The 17,266-nt window shown below is 53.4% G+C and overlaps 2 protein-coding genes across 9 annotated transcripts in view; both read left to right on the top strand.

The window, feature by feature from the left end:
- Acin1 (apoptotic chromatin condensation inducer 1) overlaps window positions 1-1,570 on the top strand; it is a 46,133-nt gene extending 44,563 nt beyond the window's left edge. For 5 of the 8 annotated variants that reach the window (XM_021203673.1, XM_021203672.1, XM_021203676.2 and 2 more), the window contains one exon: window positions 681-1,570. In XM_021203673.1, coding sequence (XP_021059332.1) covers window positions 681-1,001 — 321 coding nt within the window. In that variant the 3' untranslated portion in view covers window positions 1,002-1,570. The remainder of the gene's footprint in view (window positions 1-680) is intronic. The other 3 variants (XM_021203674.2, XM_021203675.2, XM_029541958.1) reach the window with 2 other exon arrangements.
- A 790-nt stretch (window positions 1,571-2,360) lies between these two features.
- On the top strand, window positions 2,361-11,930 carry Cdh24 (cadherin 24). Its single transcript, XM_021203691.2, has 13 exons — window positions 2,361-2,504; window positions 3,997-4,314; window positions 4,494-4,788; window positions 4,956-5,075; window positions 5,149-5,316; window positions 5,452-5,639; window positions 6,061-6,314; window positions 7,176-7,312; window positions 9,500-9,621; window positions 9,701-9,812; window positions 9,974-10,222; window positions 10,655-11,635; window positions 11,726-11,930. The coding sequence occupies exons 2-12, from the start codon at window positions 4,114-4,116 to the stop codon at window positions 11,152-11,154; spliced, it is 2,346 nt and encodes a 781-aa protein (XP_021059350.1). The 5' UTR covers window positions 2,361-2,504; window positions 3,997-4,113; the 3' UTR covers window positions 11,155-11,635; window positions 11,726-11,930.
- Window positions 11,931-17,266: the final 5,336 nt, after the last annotated feature.

Here is a 17,266-nt window from a genome sequence, read left to right as displayed (position 1 = left end):
CCCCCCCCCCGTTGGTGACTGGAGATGTCATTGCACCCAGGGGGATGAGCATGACTGACAGACAGTGTAGGCCCTGGCATTGGCTTAGGAGAGGAAGAGAGGAGGGAGTTGTGGAGAGGGTGAAGGTGGCCGCCAGGCAGGAACTAGAGCTTGTGGGTTTGAGAAACTGTTAGCCAAACTTCTTGGAACTTGATTCGTTAGCTGAGAAATGCATGTTTTATAAAATCTTTGTTATAAACATCTTCTCCGTTGGCATTTTACGTGTGTTGTTGGTGTGTGTTGGGGACAGGAAAGGGTGTGCTTGTCATGTTGATCATGTGGAGGTCAGGTCTGTGGGTGCGGCTCTGTTTCCGCCTCTACATGGGCTCCAGGGTTGTCTGGCTTTTGTGGCAAGGGCCTTCTGGGAGAATTTTAGGCTTCATGCTACTCAGATTTGTCTGCATGTAGAGGGATGAAAGCTAGAGAAATATCAAGACTGGTGCCAGCAGCCCCTACCATGTATTAAGGGGGTTGGTGGGGTACACCTCATCCTGCATGCCTGCCCTTTTCCTGTTTAATAATGAAACTGACAATGACCCTGCACTGGGAGTTCAGGGTCTAGGCCAGAGGCACAATCTGGGATCAATTCAGACAGGACTGTGATAGACTTCTCTGCCTCTGTCCTTCCTGTCTGACCACAGATTGTTCAGAAGGAGGCAGAGCAAGCTGAACGGGCCAAGGAGCGGGAGAAGCGGCGAAAGGAACGAGAAGAAGAAGAACAAAAGGAACGGGAGAAGGAAGCTGAGCGGGAACGGAACCGGCAGCTAGAACGGGAGAAGAGGAGGGAACATAGCAGGGAGAGAGAAAGGGACAGGGAGAGAGAGAGGGACAGGGGTGACCGAGAGAGGGACAGGGAGCGAGACCGAGACCGAGGCAGGGAGAGGGATCGCAGAGACACCAAGCGCCACAGCAGAAGCCGGAGTCGAAGCACACCTGTACGGGACCGGGGTGGGCGCCGCTAGCCAAGAAAACACTAGGAGAGCTGCAGGTACCTGCCACTCGGCCCTGGGAGGTCAAAGGCCACAGAGGGATAGGTACAGTCACCACCACCCTGGAACCAAGGTCTCACCATTGCTCAGTGCTGAACTATAACTGCCACACATCCCCTCATACCAAATGGAGCAGTGGCAATCTCCCTGTTCCCCAACCTAACTCTTGGAACTTGACCCTCTCCTTGCTTCCTGTTAAGTCTGAGAGGGAAGAGCTGGGCTATGAAGGGAAGATGTGGCTGTAAGTGGGGATAACCAGTGTCCCACACTCATTTTCCCTCCATCCTGCGTTCCACGTCCCTTGGTACTCACAGCCTTTGGGAACAGCTGGGGCCAGGCCTGGGTCACCTATGAGCTGAATCAGCCTCCCCTGAGCCCCAGGCCCCTGCAGTTCCCTGGTTCTCTGTCCTGCAGCCTCTTGCCCTCTGGTTCCACTTTATATCCACCTTTTCCTTTTGTTCAATTTTTATTTTTATTTTTTTTATTATTAAATGATGTGGTCTATGGAGAAAAATAAAAATCTGACTTAGTTTTAACTAGCATTTGAGTGCCTTTCCTTGGGAAGAGTTTGGGTGAAAGGGGAAGGTGAATGACTGTAACGGTGGGCATTCTTCTGGAGCAGCGGCCTCTCTCGGGAACCTACATCCCGCGTTGTCTCTAATCAGTCCAAAGCTGTCTGTCTTTTTACTCTGGGAAATAGGGTGGCCTGTTTCTTTTGCAGTACCCCAACAGCTGGCAAGGTCGGCCTCCCGGTCCCTCTGCACAGTTAGGCATTTGGTCACCATTCAAGGTGTTTCCCACAATTGCCACCAGGGGGTGCACACACACTTTAGATCTTGCAAAGAGCTTCCCCAAAAGAGGTTCTCACTGCCCACCGAGATCGTGCCCCTGTCTCTGGCGAGCTCCCTAGACTCCTGCTTCCCCTGCCATACTGAAGTTCACCCTAGCTGACTGAACTCGCCGTTGGTGACCCGCACAAGATCCTGAGCCGGTGGCCTCGCAGCCGCACCCGAATCCAAAGCGTGAAGCTGGGTCTCCCGCAGTGCTCTCCCAGCGCCCCGCCTCACGGTGTGCCTCCGCAGGTGCTGTGCTGACCGATCGTGTTGGGTCCCCTACGCCAGGCCCTAGGGATAATAGCCTAGCCGTGCTACCCCTGTACCTTGCGGCGCTGCGGGCTGGCCCGGGAGGGGCCCCGCATCTGTATGCGCCCAGCAGCCCGGGAGCCGCGGGGGCGGGGACTGGCTGGGGAGGGTCGGAGGCAGGGCTCTCCTCTCCCGCGCGAGCCGCCTCTCCTCCGCAGGCGGAGCCTCCTTCCCCCGCCCCCTCCGTCTCGCTCCCTTGTTCTCGCCGGGGCCGCTCAGACCTGCAGCGGAGCCGCGGCGCCGGCTTGGGTCAGCTTGGGGCTGCGCCCCCGGGAGCCAACGACGGAGGCGGGCGGGGCGCTGCTCGCGGTCCCGAGCCCCTCGGTAGTGTCAGGTAAGGGCGCCTGCCCGGGTCGGGAATCCTCGCGGGGGCAGCGGGGGGTCCGCAGCTTGCGGTGCGCTCTGGCTGAGAGCCGTGCCGGCTCGGTTCTCCCGCGCTCTGCTCTCCCTTCTCACACACCTCTCTCCCTTTGCCTCCCGATTTTTCTTCACCCTTCCGCCTCTCTGCCCCTTCTCTCTCCCTCTTGTCCTGTCTCTTCCCACCTCTTCTGCCTTTTTCTTCCTTTACCTTTCTCCTCTTTTCCCTTTCCCGCTCTCCTTTCCTCTCCCGTTGCCTCCCTCTCCTTTCCTCTCCTCTCCTCGTTCCCTCCTGCTGTCCTGTTTCCCCACTCCTCCGTTTCCTTCCTTCTCTCCCCTTCGTCCCGCCTACCTCTCTGGTCCCCTGCTGCCCTCTGGCTTCTTTTCTCTTGGGAGCAAACGGCCTGTCAGGTGTGTGTCTGCTCTGGGGAAGGAGGAGGGGCACAGCTACCTGACCATGGACCCCTTCAGGAGGAGGGAGAGAAATGGGAAGGGTCCTCTCTCTCCACCTCCTTTCCCGCAGCCCCTCCCTACCTCTACTGCTCCTGGTAGCTTTACTCTACCAGAATGAAGTTCCGAGGCCTGACCACACACACACACACACACACACACACACACACACACACACACACACACACAGCAGGTTCCCCTGCCCTTACCAGTTCCCAAGCCTGGTACCCAGGACTCCTCTCTGCCTTTCAGACACTCAGGCTGCTTCCCTGATGTCTGCTTCTGTCTCTCTTGCTGCCCTTCTCTCTCCGTGGTCTGTCTGTTTCTCATCTGGTCTTCCCCATCTGCCAGACCCTCCCCGATTCTTGATCCCAAGCCTTCAATCAACACTGTCTCTGGCCCCTGGGTCAGCCTCCACTTCACCTCTCTCTGTCTCCTTGCACTGCCTGCAACCCTGTTCCCAATTCTTCCAGATGTAGCCCCACTCTGCTCCCTTGGACCAATTCCCCTTAAAGACCGCCACTGGCAGAGTGGGCTGGAGCCAGTCTGGAGAGGTGGGGTTCCTCAGGGGCAGGGGAGGCTTTCCTAAGTCCAGCCCTACTCAGGCTGCACTCCTTGTCTTCCAGCCTGACCCTATGGATAAGGAAGGCTGTGTGTTGATAAATACCAACCTCTGAGTTTTAAGCCCTTTCTCTGTCAGTCCATGTACCTTTTCTAGTCCCCTAGCTGTGTGCCCAGGCTAGAACAGAAACAGGATTTGAAATTCCAAGTCCCTTTAGCATTCTCCTCTCCTTTTCCCTGATAGCTTTCCCGAGTTGACTGACCTGAGATTTATGGGCTTTGAGGGGCTGGAGCTGGATCCAGGCAGAGCCTGGGAGGAAGGCTCGGGCTGTCTGTCTTGGACTGGGTTCTGGGCAGTGGGGTGTCTGGTTTCTTAGAGAGCTGGGTTTCGGTATCTAACTCAGGAGGGGAGTAAGATTCAGGCTTTCCTCGATCCTGACCGGCTACCTGTCCTACAGGTGTGGATCCATGGGGTAGCCTCAACGCGTCTTCCCCAGCCAGCTCATGGGCCACATGGCCCTGCCCAGCCTCGGCACCTGGGGCCAGTGAACAAGAGCCCTGGCTGGATTACAAACATGTGGGGCCTTGTGAGGCTCCTGCTGGCCTGGCTGGGTGGCTGGGGCTGCATGGGGCGCCTGGCAGCTCCAGTCCCAGCCTGGGCAGGGTCCCGGGGACACTCAGGTCTTACACTGCTACGGACCCGAAGGAGCTGGGTCTGGAACCAGTTCTTTGTCATTGAGGAATATTCTGGTCCAGAGCCTGTCCTTATTGGCAAGGTAAGGATCAACCCTCTCTGTGACTACTCTAGTCTGTCAGACCCTTAGGCCCTGCCCAGAAACTTCATCAGTCTGCAATGACCTTGGTCCCCTGGCATTCCTCAAGCAACACCCAAACCTAGGCTCTGACCCCATGCGCTCCACACTTGGAGCTTTCTGCCGTTTTCTGACTCTTGCAGCTGCACTCAGATGTTGACCGGGGTGAGGGCCGCACCAAATACCTGCTGACCGGGGAGGGGGCAGGCACTGTGTTTGTGATTGATGAGGCCACAGGCAATATCCATGTGACCAAGAGCCTGGACCGGGAAGAGAAGGCACAATATGTGCTGCTGGCCCAAGCTGTGGACCGGGCCTCTAACCGGCCCCTGGAACCGCCATCAGAGTTCATCATCAAAGTGCAAGACATCAATGACAATCCGCCTGTGTTTCCCCTTGGGCCCTACCATGCCACCGTGCCTGAGATGTCTAATGTTGGTGAGCACCCCAGCTTACCTGGGGCTCTTTTACTCCTCCGTCTGCTTTGGTTGTCTACCCTGGAATTCATCTCCTTTAACTCAGCCTCCTTCACATCCGGGCACCCTCAGGCTACTCTTCTCTCCTGGCCTTGCCGCTGCTGAGTGGGTTATGGGGCTCTCCCGCAGGGACGTCTGTAATCCAAGTGACTGCTCACGATGCGGACGATCCCAGCTATGGAAACAGTGCCAAACTTGTCTACACGGTGCTGGATGGACTGCCTTTCTTCTCTGTGGACCCCCAGACTGGTAAGAATGAACTTGGGAGCCTTACGGGGCCGCCATGGGAACAAGCACCCCTGACCCAGTGTCTCTCCCTTAGGAGTGGTTCGTACAGCCATCCCCAACATGGACCGGGAGACCCAAGAGGAGTTCTTGGTGGTGATTCAAGCCAAGGATATGGGTGGCCACATGGGGGGGCTGTCGGGTAGCACTACAGTAACAGTCACCCTCAGCGATGTCAACGACAACCCCCCCAAGTTCCCTCAGAGTAAGGGGGGCAGTTCTGTGCCCAAACAATCCTTTGATGCCCTACCTGCAGACCCTGGAAAAAGGAAGTACTGGGGTAGGGAGGAGGACTGGAGACTTCTCTTAAGAACCCATCTTCCCTCCTTCTTCCCCTGAGGTCTGTACCAGTTCTCAGTGGTGGAGACAGCTGGACCTGGAACCCTGGTGGGCCGGCTTAAGGCCCAGGACCCAGACCTAGGGGATAATGCCCTCATGGCATACAGCATCCTGGATGGGGAAGGATCAGAGGCCTTCAGCATCAGCACAGACGCCCAGGGCCAGGACGGGCTCCTTACCGTCCGCAAGGTTAGCTTTCTGCCTGCTGATACCTGCAGATGCAGCTGCGGGTTCAAAGCTCAGTGGTAGGGAGCTTGCTTACCATGCACCAAGGCTGAGATTTCATTCCCAGCACCAGAAAAAAAACAAAAACAGAGGACCCCCTCCCCTCTGCACTGCGGCTCACTTAACCCCTGGCTCCTGTCCCACCACTGCCAATACTTCTAACTAGTTTCCCTGTGTTTGAGCCTGGCAGGGGGGGGGGGGCATAGCAATCTTACCTTTTAGAATTACCAGCTACGCAATGTACCACTCACCATGACCACTGAGGCCACGCCTCTCCAGGGCCACCTCTCCTCAGCCCTGGGTCCACATGGAAAAGAGACTTTACTCCTGTGAGCCGGGCCCACCCTGGTTTCCCGATACCTCACTCTGTCTCCCCTCCTCACAGCCCCTGGACTTCGAGACTCGTCGCTCTTACACCTTCCGTGTAGAAGCCACCAACACACTCATCGACCCAGCCTACCTGCGGCGAGGTCCCTTCAAGGATGTGGCCTCGGTACGAGTGACTGTGCAGGATGCCCCAGAGCCGCCTGCCTTCACCCAGGCCACCTACCACCTGGCAGTACCTGAAAACAAGGCCCCTGGGACCCTGGTGGGCCAGATCTCAGCCAGTGACCTGGACTCCCCAGCCAGCCCCATCAGGTTAGCTGGGCTGTGAGCTGGGGAGGGACAAGGCTTCCTTGTCTACACGGTGTGCCGTCTACACAACAAACCATATCACTTAGCAAAGTTCTCACTTCCTATGCCAGCTCGCTGGTTGGCAGGAGGAACTCTGGAGGGCCTAACTTCAACCCTGCTCTCCACCTATTTCTTTGGCTAGATGGGAGTGGCGCCTCCTAGTGGCAGACCAAGCAAATGCATCTCATCTGATTCTCATCTGATAAATGGATCTCTATTGATCATGCCCTAAGTGCTTCACATTTTACCCACTCGATAACATTTAATTGTCATAATGTCCCTATGAAGTAGATGTCATCATTGCCAGTTGTTCTGCGTGCCAACCATGAATGGCTAAGTTGTTTGCCCACTGTGGGGCGACAGAGCTGATATTCAGATTTGGTGTGGTCCACCCTGTGAACCTCCCCTCTTCCAACTTCCTGGCCGGCATCCCTGACACAGCTCTGTGAGGGGGGTGCTGGTGTCCCTCCCATTTTGCCGTTGATTAAACAAGGTCAAACGAGTTCCCCCAAGGTCACACAGGTGGTCTGAGGCAGAGCAGGGATGAAACACAGGTCCCTAGGTTCCCAGAACAGAGCCTGCAAGTCTGAAACACAGTGAGTGTCTCTCCTTCTACCATTCCTGTGGAATCCACTCCCCCTACGTCACAGGGTTTCCCAGGGACTCCAGCCTGACTGCAGGGACAGCTCTGAGTGGCTGGTAAGGCTCTGTTCAAAACATTTAGACACTCTAGCAAGATGAGCCTTGAGGCCCAGCAAGACGAAGAGAGGAGAGAGTAGGGAAGGCGGGAGGGGGGCACCTCCCAGATCAGTCTATCTTCCCTAGATACTCCATCCTCCCCCACTCGGATCCAGAGCGTTGCTTCTCCATTGAGCCCGAAGATGGCACTATCCGTACAGCAGTGCGCCTGGACCGCGAGGCTCGTGTCTGGCACAACCTCACCGTTCTGGCCACAGAGTTGGGTGAGAAGCCCTGGGCCCTAAGGAGCACCATACAGAGAGCTATCCCTGGATGTGGGCGGGGAAGGGGTAGCGACAGCCACAACCTCATCTGTGTTGAGCTCCTGGCCCTCAGCCCATGAAGCAGGCATCCTTGGGCTGGTGGGGGATCCTGCCTGAGCAGGCACTTATGCCTCGTCTGCCTTGCTCAAACCCAGAGCCATACCTCCCGACCCAAGTGTTAACAAACTGCCAGGGCCAGAAAAGGACTTTGCAAGAGTGTGTCAACAGCCCTCAAAAAGGAGCTCTTCTAGAAGCCTTGCAGGGGCTTGTCCCCACACACTGAAGTAGGAAAAGTGCCGGTTCCTTGTGTGGGGCCCATCTTGTGCCCCCACCACCATCAGCAGCACCTGGTTCAGTTCTCTGCCCTGGCAAGACAGGGAAACCCCTCGCCCTTCTGTAAGTAGCCGTACGCCCTCTTCATGTCCCTGCTGTTTTTTATATTGTACATTAGCATTATGGCTGTATATATAGATAGATATCAGTACACGTCAGCAAAGAGCTGTATGTATACATTCATATGGGCATGTACTTGGGAATGGGTATAGTTCATGTGTGATGTGTACAGCCGCATGGCACACACTATAATCTCAGCACTAAGATATAATCTAAGCTAAGGCAGGAGAATCAGGAATTCGAGGACAACTTGAGGTACATGAGATCCTATATATAAAGAAAAAATATATATGTAAATATACACACATATACTTAATGACTTAGATATGATACATGTTTGCATAGAATTATATTTGTGGTATTTGTGTATACAGTGGTGTATACAAGTAGCTATAGGTGATACTTTGTGTTTGTGGACAGATGAGTTATTGCTTATTATGAATTAGGTATTGTTTTATGTACCAAAAGTGGATTGGCTCATTCAGTCATCACAACCGGATAGAGAGATGTGATTAGTTCCCTGTTTTCCAGTGAGGAAACTCATAAGGAGAAATTAAGTGACTTCTCAAAGTCACACTGACTGGGCAGAGGTGTCAGACTCAGTCAGTCAGTCAGTCAGCAGCGTGAGCTGTTTTCTCCTCTACCTTCCTGCTTCCGTTAAGTGTGTGTGTGTGTGTGTGTGCGTGTGTGTGTGTGTGTGTGTTTCTGTCTGTGCAGCTGTGTCCTCTCTGGCAGTACTGTGTATCTGTAGCTGCAAGCATCTTTGTAGAGATGATTCTGTGTGTACATGTGTGGTGTATGTCACATGCATTGTTACCTTGGGTCTGGTTGCTCTTTTATATGTGGCTCTGCATATGTGTGTGGCCCCTACTGGTTCCTCATGCTCTTGCCAAGTCCTGTTCTTATCCCCGCCCTGACTTTGGCTAGTGGCTCACAGCCCTTACTGCAGTGAAAGACTGGGTTCATGTTATTCTCTCTCTAGTTACCTTAGAGCCAGGCAGCCCACACAGCCCACCCTGCCCCAAGCTGTGAACTCAGCCCATGTCACTAGGGCCAGCTGACTGGCCTCAACCCTGACAAAAGATGACCTGGCGATGAGAAACAAAGCAAGGTCCCGGTAGGGAGCCACCTAGGGTGGGGCCTGGGCTCTGCATCCTGTAGACCCTGAGGAGGCTCTTCTCCTACAAGGTCAACTCTCAGTGATACAAATTGTGGTTATTACAGCTTCCCAGACCTTTGATGGTGCTCGAGTATGTGTGTGTGTGTGCGTGTGCGCGCGCGTGTGCGCGCACGCAAAAATGTGTCTGTGGGCCAGGGTAATATGTAGGATATGCCACACTCACTGTGCATACCTGCTTCATGTATGTTTGATTTGTTTTCAACACTGACATGCTATATGTACGGTATGACTTTATGTTTCATGGTTTCTGTTTACACACCTTGTATGTTCCTTCTGCCTACCCTTCATGTATGCATGTGCTGTGCTTATCTTGCATGAGTTGCTGGGTGTGTATGTGAATCATTGGTTTTGTATTTGTATGTGTATTGTATGATATTCATATCTTCTGTGAACATAGCTATGTGAGCACATATGTTCTTGGTATAGTTCCACCCATTGAAAATATGGCTTGCCGCTCGCGTATCACACATGCTCTCTCATGTTGTTCTGTGCACATGCCGTGCAGCATCTATGCCTCTGACCAGGTATGGCGCATGTGCATGTATGGTGTACATATGTTGTTATTCTGGCTTCAGATAGCTCTGCACAATCCTCCCGCGTGCAAGTGGCCATCCGGACCCTGGATGAAAATGACAACGCTCCCCAGCTGGCTGAGCCCTATGACATCTTTGTATGTGACTCTGCAGCCCCTGGCCAGGTAAGCAGGCGAGACAGACAGGTTGGAATCTAAAGGCCACCAGCAGCCATTCCTCTGAAAGCTTCCATCATCTTCCCAGTTGATTCAGGTCATCCGGGCTCTAGACAGAGATGAAGCTGGCAACAGTAGCCAAGTTTCCCTTCAAGGTCCTGTGGGCTCTGATGCCAACTTTACAGTCCGGGACAACCGAGGTGGGTGGCCTCTGCGTCCACACCCGTGCCTGTCTTCCCTCCTCTCCTTCCCACCCCCGGCCCAGCCCCATTGCCCCTGCCCGACCTGAAGACCCATCAGAGGGGTAGGTGTGCAGTTACCCTTGTTTGTGTACTGTGTGCGTTCCTTCCTTTTTCCACAGATGGCTCTGCCAGCCTGCTGCTGCCTTCCCGCCCTGCTCCGCCGCGCCAGGCCCCCTACCTGGTTCCTATAGAACTCTGGGATTGGGGGCAGCCAGCCCTGAGCAGCACGGCCACAGTGACTGTGAGTGTGTGTCGCTGCCGGCCTGACGGCTCCATGGCATCCTGCTGGCCTGAGGCTCAGCTCTCGCCCACCGGTCTCAGCACGGGAGCCCTGCTTGCCATCGTCACGTGCATGGGCACCCTTCTTGGTGAGTCGGGCGACAGTGGGGACGAGATGTGGTGTCCGGGCCTGTTTTCTGGAGAAGGAGAAAGCAGTGTCTGTAGGACACGAATGAGCTCCTCAGGTCCAAGAGAAAAACGTCTGTCCTCATAATTAGCCGACCTGCAAATCCATGAAAGTAACTAGCCATAAAGATTGATTAAGCCCTTATTCTGCGCCAAGTGTGGTGCTGGGTATGACACAGTCGTTTCATTTTCATCTTTCAAACACCTAAAGAGATAAAACTTTTTTTTTTCACGTAAACTTCTCACACATAGCCAATAAAGGGCAAAGGCAGGATTCAAACAAGGATTGCCAAATGTCAGACCTAGGGCTTGCAGACTCGGGCCACACTGCCTCGGCTTTCATCTGGCCCTGCATGGGAACCAGCTGGCTCCGTGGCCTGTGTGCTCTTGTGCAGCCCTAGTGGTGCTCTTCGTGGCCCTGAGGCGGCAGAAGCAGGAAGCCTTGATGGTACTGGAGGAGGAGGACGTCCGCGAGAACATCATCACCTATGATGACGAGGGTGGAGGAGAGGAGGACACCGAGGCCTTCGACATCACAGCCTTGCAGAACCCGGACGGAGCCGGTCCTCCAGCAGCCGGCCCGCCGGTGCGCCGCGACGTGCTGCCGCGGACCCGAGCGCCACGCCAGCCCAGGCCACCGGGCCCCGCCGATGTGGCGCAGTTGCTGGCGCTGCGACTGCGGGAGGCGGACGAGGACCCCAGCGTGCCCCCGTATGACTCGGTGCAGGTGTACGGCTATGAGGGCCGGGGCTCCTCCTGCGGCTCGCTCAGCTCCCTGGGCTCCGGCAGCGAGGCTGGCGGTGTCCCCGGCCCCGCCGAGCCACTGGACGACTGGGGTCCACTCTTCCGCACTCTGGCAGAGCTGTATGGGGCCAAGGAGCCCCCGGCCCCCTGAGGCCGGCCCTGGCCCTGTCACTGCGCTGCAGTGGGGTAGCGCACACAGGCCCTCTGAGTGAGCCCCACAGGGTCCAGGCAGGCGGTGGCAGCCCAGGGACCCAATACGACCCTCTTTCCCTCTCCCTCTTACCTCCCACTCCTCAGTCTGTGTGTTTCTCCAGGGATCCCTGTCTGTGACTCTCCACTGTGGGGGGCGGGGGGATTGGGTTTTATAACTGCCCCCGACCTGTGTTCTCACTGTGACTCTGTGGGTGTTTTTGTCTCGTAATTCTGATCACTCAGATTCTGTCCCCCTTGCCCACACACATGCTCTGTCTGTCTCCTGCCCACATGTCCCTCCCTTCTCTTTGAGTCCCTGTGACTGGCTTTTTGGGTTTGTCTGTTGTGTTTTTGTTTTGTTTTCTGTTATCCATCCCAAAAGCAAGAGAATCTTCCAGCCACTGCTGCCCCACCCTACTGCAGGAGATGATGTGCTCCAGGTCAGTGGCCAGGACTGACTACAGAGGAGTCTGATGGACCGAAGCCGCTCTCCCAATTCTGTTCCTAAACCAACTCTCTCTTCCTTACAGACCTGCCCGCATGGTTCCATCCATCACTCATGGTCTCATCCTGGCTCCATCGGCTTCTAGTAGAAGGAAGGAGGGAGCCAGCCCACCTCCTAGGGGCAAGAGCTTCAGCCCCACGCGGCCATCTCCCTGGAGCTCTGCCCAGCTGTCAGCCTGCCCTGGGCATCCCAGCTCTGGGCATTGTCTTGTGTGCTTCTCAGGCCCCAGAAGGGAAGGGGGTTGGGGGGGGGGCGGGGAGAAAGGGGAGGCAGCTGGGGAAGAGGGAAAAGGGAGGAAGGGGAGGGGCCTCCATCTCTAATTTCATAATAAACACTTTATTTTGTAAAGTTGGAGCCTGCTTCTGTTTCTGCACTCAGGTTTCTGGACAGAGCTTCCTTTGTGCCTTTGTGTAGAAGAGGCCTAAGCCTCTACCCCCCTTCCCCTCCCCGGCTCATTCCTTCTCCTTGGAGGTACCCACTTTAAGACTCTCTCAGAGGGAGGAGTGTGGGGACTATTCCATTTGAGGAGGAGCAGAAGGATGATGACCGTCGCCATGCCCACCACCGACTCTTCAGTGCCACTTTTGTTGGTCTCAGATGGTCTGTGGGATTGGCAAGAGAGGCGTGAACAAGGGGGACTCAGGGCAGGGGCTCCTGAGAAGACATGAGACCAAGAAGAGGGAAAGAGGAGGCTCCACACTAGCTGTAACAGCAGCAACACAGATGTGGATTGGTAGAGGGCTGAAGACAGCAAGCAAGCCGGGCCTGGGTCTGGAGCACTAATAAAAGGTGGCTGTGGTAGAATCGGTGATATCGGCCAGGACCTGCCACTTCCTCTTTTATACACACTCCCTGGCACACAGGGAGTCTTCATGGAGCACAGAAGAATCAGGATGTGAGGGGTGAAGGGGTACATCAGGTGGGATGCCAGCTAGACAGGACCGCCTACTTCCCGAAACGAGGGGGACTTGTGCTTTGGGAATAGCACAGGCCTCAGGCCTCTTCTCCAGGAATGTCTATGGCTACCCAACAGTAGGTGGGACCTCCTAGCCAGTCTGCATGACCCTCCATACTCAGTGTGTGATGCTGGCAGTTGGAGAAAACTGCTTTGATGGGAGAGACAGGGTCTCACCAAGTAGCTCGTGCTGATCTGGACCTCACTGTAGAGCCCCCGACTAGCCTTGAACTCACAACGGGCCTCTTGCCTGCATCTCCTGAGGGCTGAGATTGAGGTCACACAGCTGGAAGCAAACCCTATGCCTTCCATAGTTGATGATTTAGAACGAGAGGGTGGTAGGAGATATAGTGGGGTGGTCAGATGCTGCTTGTATTTAAATGCTAAATTCTGTACCCCAAGACCTGGTTGCTCCGAGGAGAGAGGATCCTCACGCATACTATGCCAGCTTTTGTTGTATAAACCTTGCCCTCCAAGTTATCTGTGATTGGTTAATAAAGATGTCTACAGCCTGTAGCTGGGTAGAAGGGAGGTAGGTGGGGCTTTGGTTCTCAGGCTTGAGGTCTGAAGCAGAGACCACAGGATGAGAGAGGAAGAGAAGAAAGAAGCTGCCATGGGGTAGGTGGATCATGAGCACATGGCCTTGAGGGCTAGTCTGGTGGAATAGGCGCGGTCCAGGTAGAACATGGCAAGTGATATCTCAGGGTTATTGACAGGAATGTAAATAGCTTAGAGGGTTGATATCTGCCCAGCTCTAGCGTTTTTTAAGGTTTATTATAAAGATTTGTGTCTATTATTTGGAAAATAAATTCTCTAATGTGGGATAAGAAACCTCCAGATACTTACAGGAAGACAGAGCCCTCTCTCCATTGCTGGTTCTTTTCTCTGCTGAAGTTGCATTAAGAGTCCTGCATAAGGGGGCTGGAGAGATAGCTCAGTGGTTAAGAGCACTGACTGCTCTTCCAGAGGTCCTGAGTTCAATTCCCAGCAACCATCCGTAATGAGTGCCGTAATCTGGTGCCCTTTTCTGGTGTGTCTGAAGACAGCTACAGTGTACTTATATACAATAAATAAATCTTTTATAAAAAAAAAAAAAAAGAGTCCTGCATAAGAACAGGTGTGTGTCCATCCCTCCAGGGTCTTAAAAAGAAACTGAAGATGCAGCAGCCAAAGCAGGACACCAGAGAGAACAGGGTCCTGCGGTCAAGGCAAGGAGACCCTTTGGTCTCACCCTGATACCTGCCTCAACCTTTAAAAACCATTGGAACAGTGAGTGAATGATTCCTGTCAGGAAGAGAACTGTACTTTCTTTCAAAAGGGACATTAGCTTTGCCCAGGCCTACCAACCACGCTGAGGCTGGAGGAATGGCTCAGACGTGAAGGGCATTAGCTCTTCTTCAGAAGACTTAGTTTCAGTTCCCAGCACCCACATGGTGGCTCACAAGCATCCCTGACTCCAGGGAATTTGATAACCTCTTCTGACTTGCAGGCAGCAGGCAACTATGTGGTACAATACAGACGTGGAGCAAAATACCCAAGCACATGAGTCTAACAAAAAACATTAAAGCAAAAACACTTAGAGGAACCCAGGGCTGGAGAGGTGAATTAGCATTGACTGCTCTTCCAGAGGTTCCCCCTGTTTGATTCCCTGCACCCATATGGTGGCTCACAGTCATCCAGAATTCTGCTTCCAGGAGACCTGATACCCTCTTCTAACCTCTGTGGGCACCAGGCATGCATGTGGTGCACATACATACATACATACATACATGCATACACTCATATTTAAAATTAACATCAACAAAACACTTAAACATTTCCTCAAAAACTGTTTAAATGTTTTTCTTGTTCATGTGTTTACATAGTGTATCTTTTTCCTATCCTTTTCCACATGTTGGTCCTGGGGACTAAACTCATATGTCATCCGGTTTGGTGGCAAGTACCTTTACCTGCAGAGCCATCTCTTAGCCCCTCAAAAATTTTACAGGGTTTGGGGATATAAGTTTATCAGCAAAACCTGTAAGCTTAAATATCTCATCACCTGCCAAAGAGAATAAAGGTAGGTAAGAGCATGGAAGGAAGAGAGAGGAGAGAGAGGAGGAGAAGGAAGCAGATGAAAGCGCTGCTCTTTCAGGGTTCCAGCCTCCTTGTCCAGTCTGATAAGAGAGCACAGAGCATCTCAGGGGACTGAGGTGCACAGCAGCCTTTGGCTGGTCCCAGATTTTCATCCCAGGTCCCAGACCACCCCTTTGCCCCTGCCTCTGTTCTGAAAGCCTCAGAGTAGACCAGGGTGAGGAGTAGCCAAGGCTCCGCCCCAACCTCCTCTTTTCTGTGGCTCTCCACTGTGCAGGATGGCTGATGTAGTGCCACACAGGCTGCAGCGGCTGCTCTGAGTCAAGTACTACTTCCCTCCCTTCCACAGAAGAACAACACATGCCTCGCCCACCACACTGAAGTGCAGATGCCAATCTTAACTCATTCCACCTACAGCTGGACATAAGACCCCCCATCAATGGCCATGAATCTGAACCCGCTCATGCCTGTGCAAAAGTTACCTCTCAGGTTGGAGAGGTGGCTCAGCAGGGTGACCTGCTCTTCCAGAGGTCCTGAGTTCAATTCCCAGCAACCACATGGTGGCTCACAATCATCTGTGATGGGATCTGATGCTCTCTTCTGGTGTGTTTGAAGACAGAACCAATGTACTCACATATATAAAAGAAATAAATCTTTAAAAAAAAAAAAAAAAGTGCCGGGCGTGGTGGCGCACGCCTTTAGTCCCAGCACTTGGGAGGCAGAGGCAGGGTACAAAGTGAGTTCCAGGACAGCCAGGGCTATACAGAGAAACCTTGTCTCGAAAAAAAAAAACAAAAAACAAAAAACAAAAACCAAAAACCAAAAAACAAAAAAAAAAGTTACCTCTCCTCATCTGCTTCCTCAGGACTAGGATGTTCCAAGTATGCCTAACCTGTGAATGTCACTCCTGGAGGCTCATATCTCTTCCCCAAGGCAGGGAGTTTTCAGGGGATGAAGGAGGCTTTGAAGGCCAATAGGCAGATTTCCACCCTGGCTTGCAAGCCAGTCCCTATGTATTGTAGCACTCTGGGTTTGGGGGTTTGGTTTTTGTTTTTTTGTTTGTTTGTTTGTTTGTTTTTTGTTTTTGTTTTGTTTTGTTTGTTTTGTTTTGTTTTGTTTTTGGTAGGGTTTTTGGGGTTTGGTTTGGTTTGGTTTGGTTTTTATAGACAGGGTTTCTCTGTGTAGTCCTGGCTGCCCTGGAACTCACTCTGTAGACCAGGCTGGCCTTGAACTCAGAGCTCCGCCTGCTGCTGCCTCCCGAGTGCTGGGATTAAAGTTGTACATCCTCTGCTCTCTCTGGGCTCCCCAGCTTGCTTTAGACTCTCCAGAGTTTGGAGAGTCCAAGTCAGAATCTGTAAGTCTAAGTCTGATTTCAAAGAATTCTTAGTTCAAAGTGCACACTGTCAAGGAAAGAGAAGCCGTTGTCAATCTTAGGACTGGAGGCTTCAGGTGAAAGAAAAGTTCTTTGAGTTCCTTTTCTCCAGATGCCCAACCCTGGGGAGGGGGCAGTGGTACTCCTGAAACTGAAATCCTGGATGTTCAAGTCCAGGCTCCCTAGAAAGCCAGAGCAGGCCAGGAAGGCTAGATGTGTTAGCTGGCGCCAGAGGCACAGCACCCTGCCTCTGGTCTTCATCCTCCAGCAGGAGCAACCAGGAGAGGCTGGAGTAAAGAAACAGGCAGAGGTCTGCAGGGTAGAGAGCAGGGTTGTGTGTGCTACAGGGCATGGCTCAAACCCTGGCCAACACAGCAAGATGGGACCGGGAATGGGCAGCTTCTCTGAGCTCTCCCCTCCAAGCCTATGAGTTCCTTGGAGTTCATTCATCTCCAGACAACAGGCAGGGGTTTGGCCCATTCCCCAGAAGCCTGCAATGCAGGCAGAAAAAAGGCAAAGACAGTGGAGGCTGGGAGGGAAAGATGCAGAGAGCTGGGGAAGGATTAAGAGTGTCTAAGCCCCACAACATTGTCACCTACTGTAACCTGGGTAAGTCCCGTAACTCTCTAAATCTGACCTAGCTTCAATAAATGACCATGCTTGCAAAAGCTGTCATGGGAACTGCACTCAGTATAGGTGGAATCATTAAGTCATTATAGCCGTTACAGTCGTGGTGGGGGTCATGGTGTGGAGGGCCAGCAGAGACAAGCCCATCACCTCCATCACTAAACTAGGCTCTCTCCTGGCTGTCCAGCCTGACCAAGTTGAGAAGGTGACTAGCTGGAAGAGAAAACAAACCAGATAAGGACCAAAATGAGAATAGCAACTGGGATGGAATGACAAAAAGAGCCGCCCCCCCCCCCCCGCACATAGCATGACAGTTGGCACGCAGTAGGCAGGCAACGAGTGTTTGTTGAGTCACTTTAGAGGCAGAAGGAGGTTATACCATCCATGGGGTATCATCAGAACATGTTGGGCAGAGACATCTGTAGCTCTGGGAGGCAGAGAGGATGGGGACTTAAACAAAGCAGACAACCCAAAAGGGCCAGAGTCAGATGCCTGCGGCTGCTCCCAGAACTAACCCTGTGTCTTAGTCAGGGTTTCTA

Source organism: Mus pahari, chromosome 8 (genome assembly GCF_900095145.1).
Source record: "Mus pahari chromosome 8, PAHARI_EIJ_v1.1, whole genome shotgun sequence".
NCBI classification, from domain to species: domain Eukaryota; kingdom Metazoa; phylum Chordata; class Mammalia; order Rodentia; family Muridae; genus Mus; species Mus pahari.
This window is presented reverse-complemented; position numbering and strand designations above follow the sequence as displayed.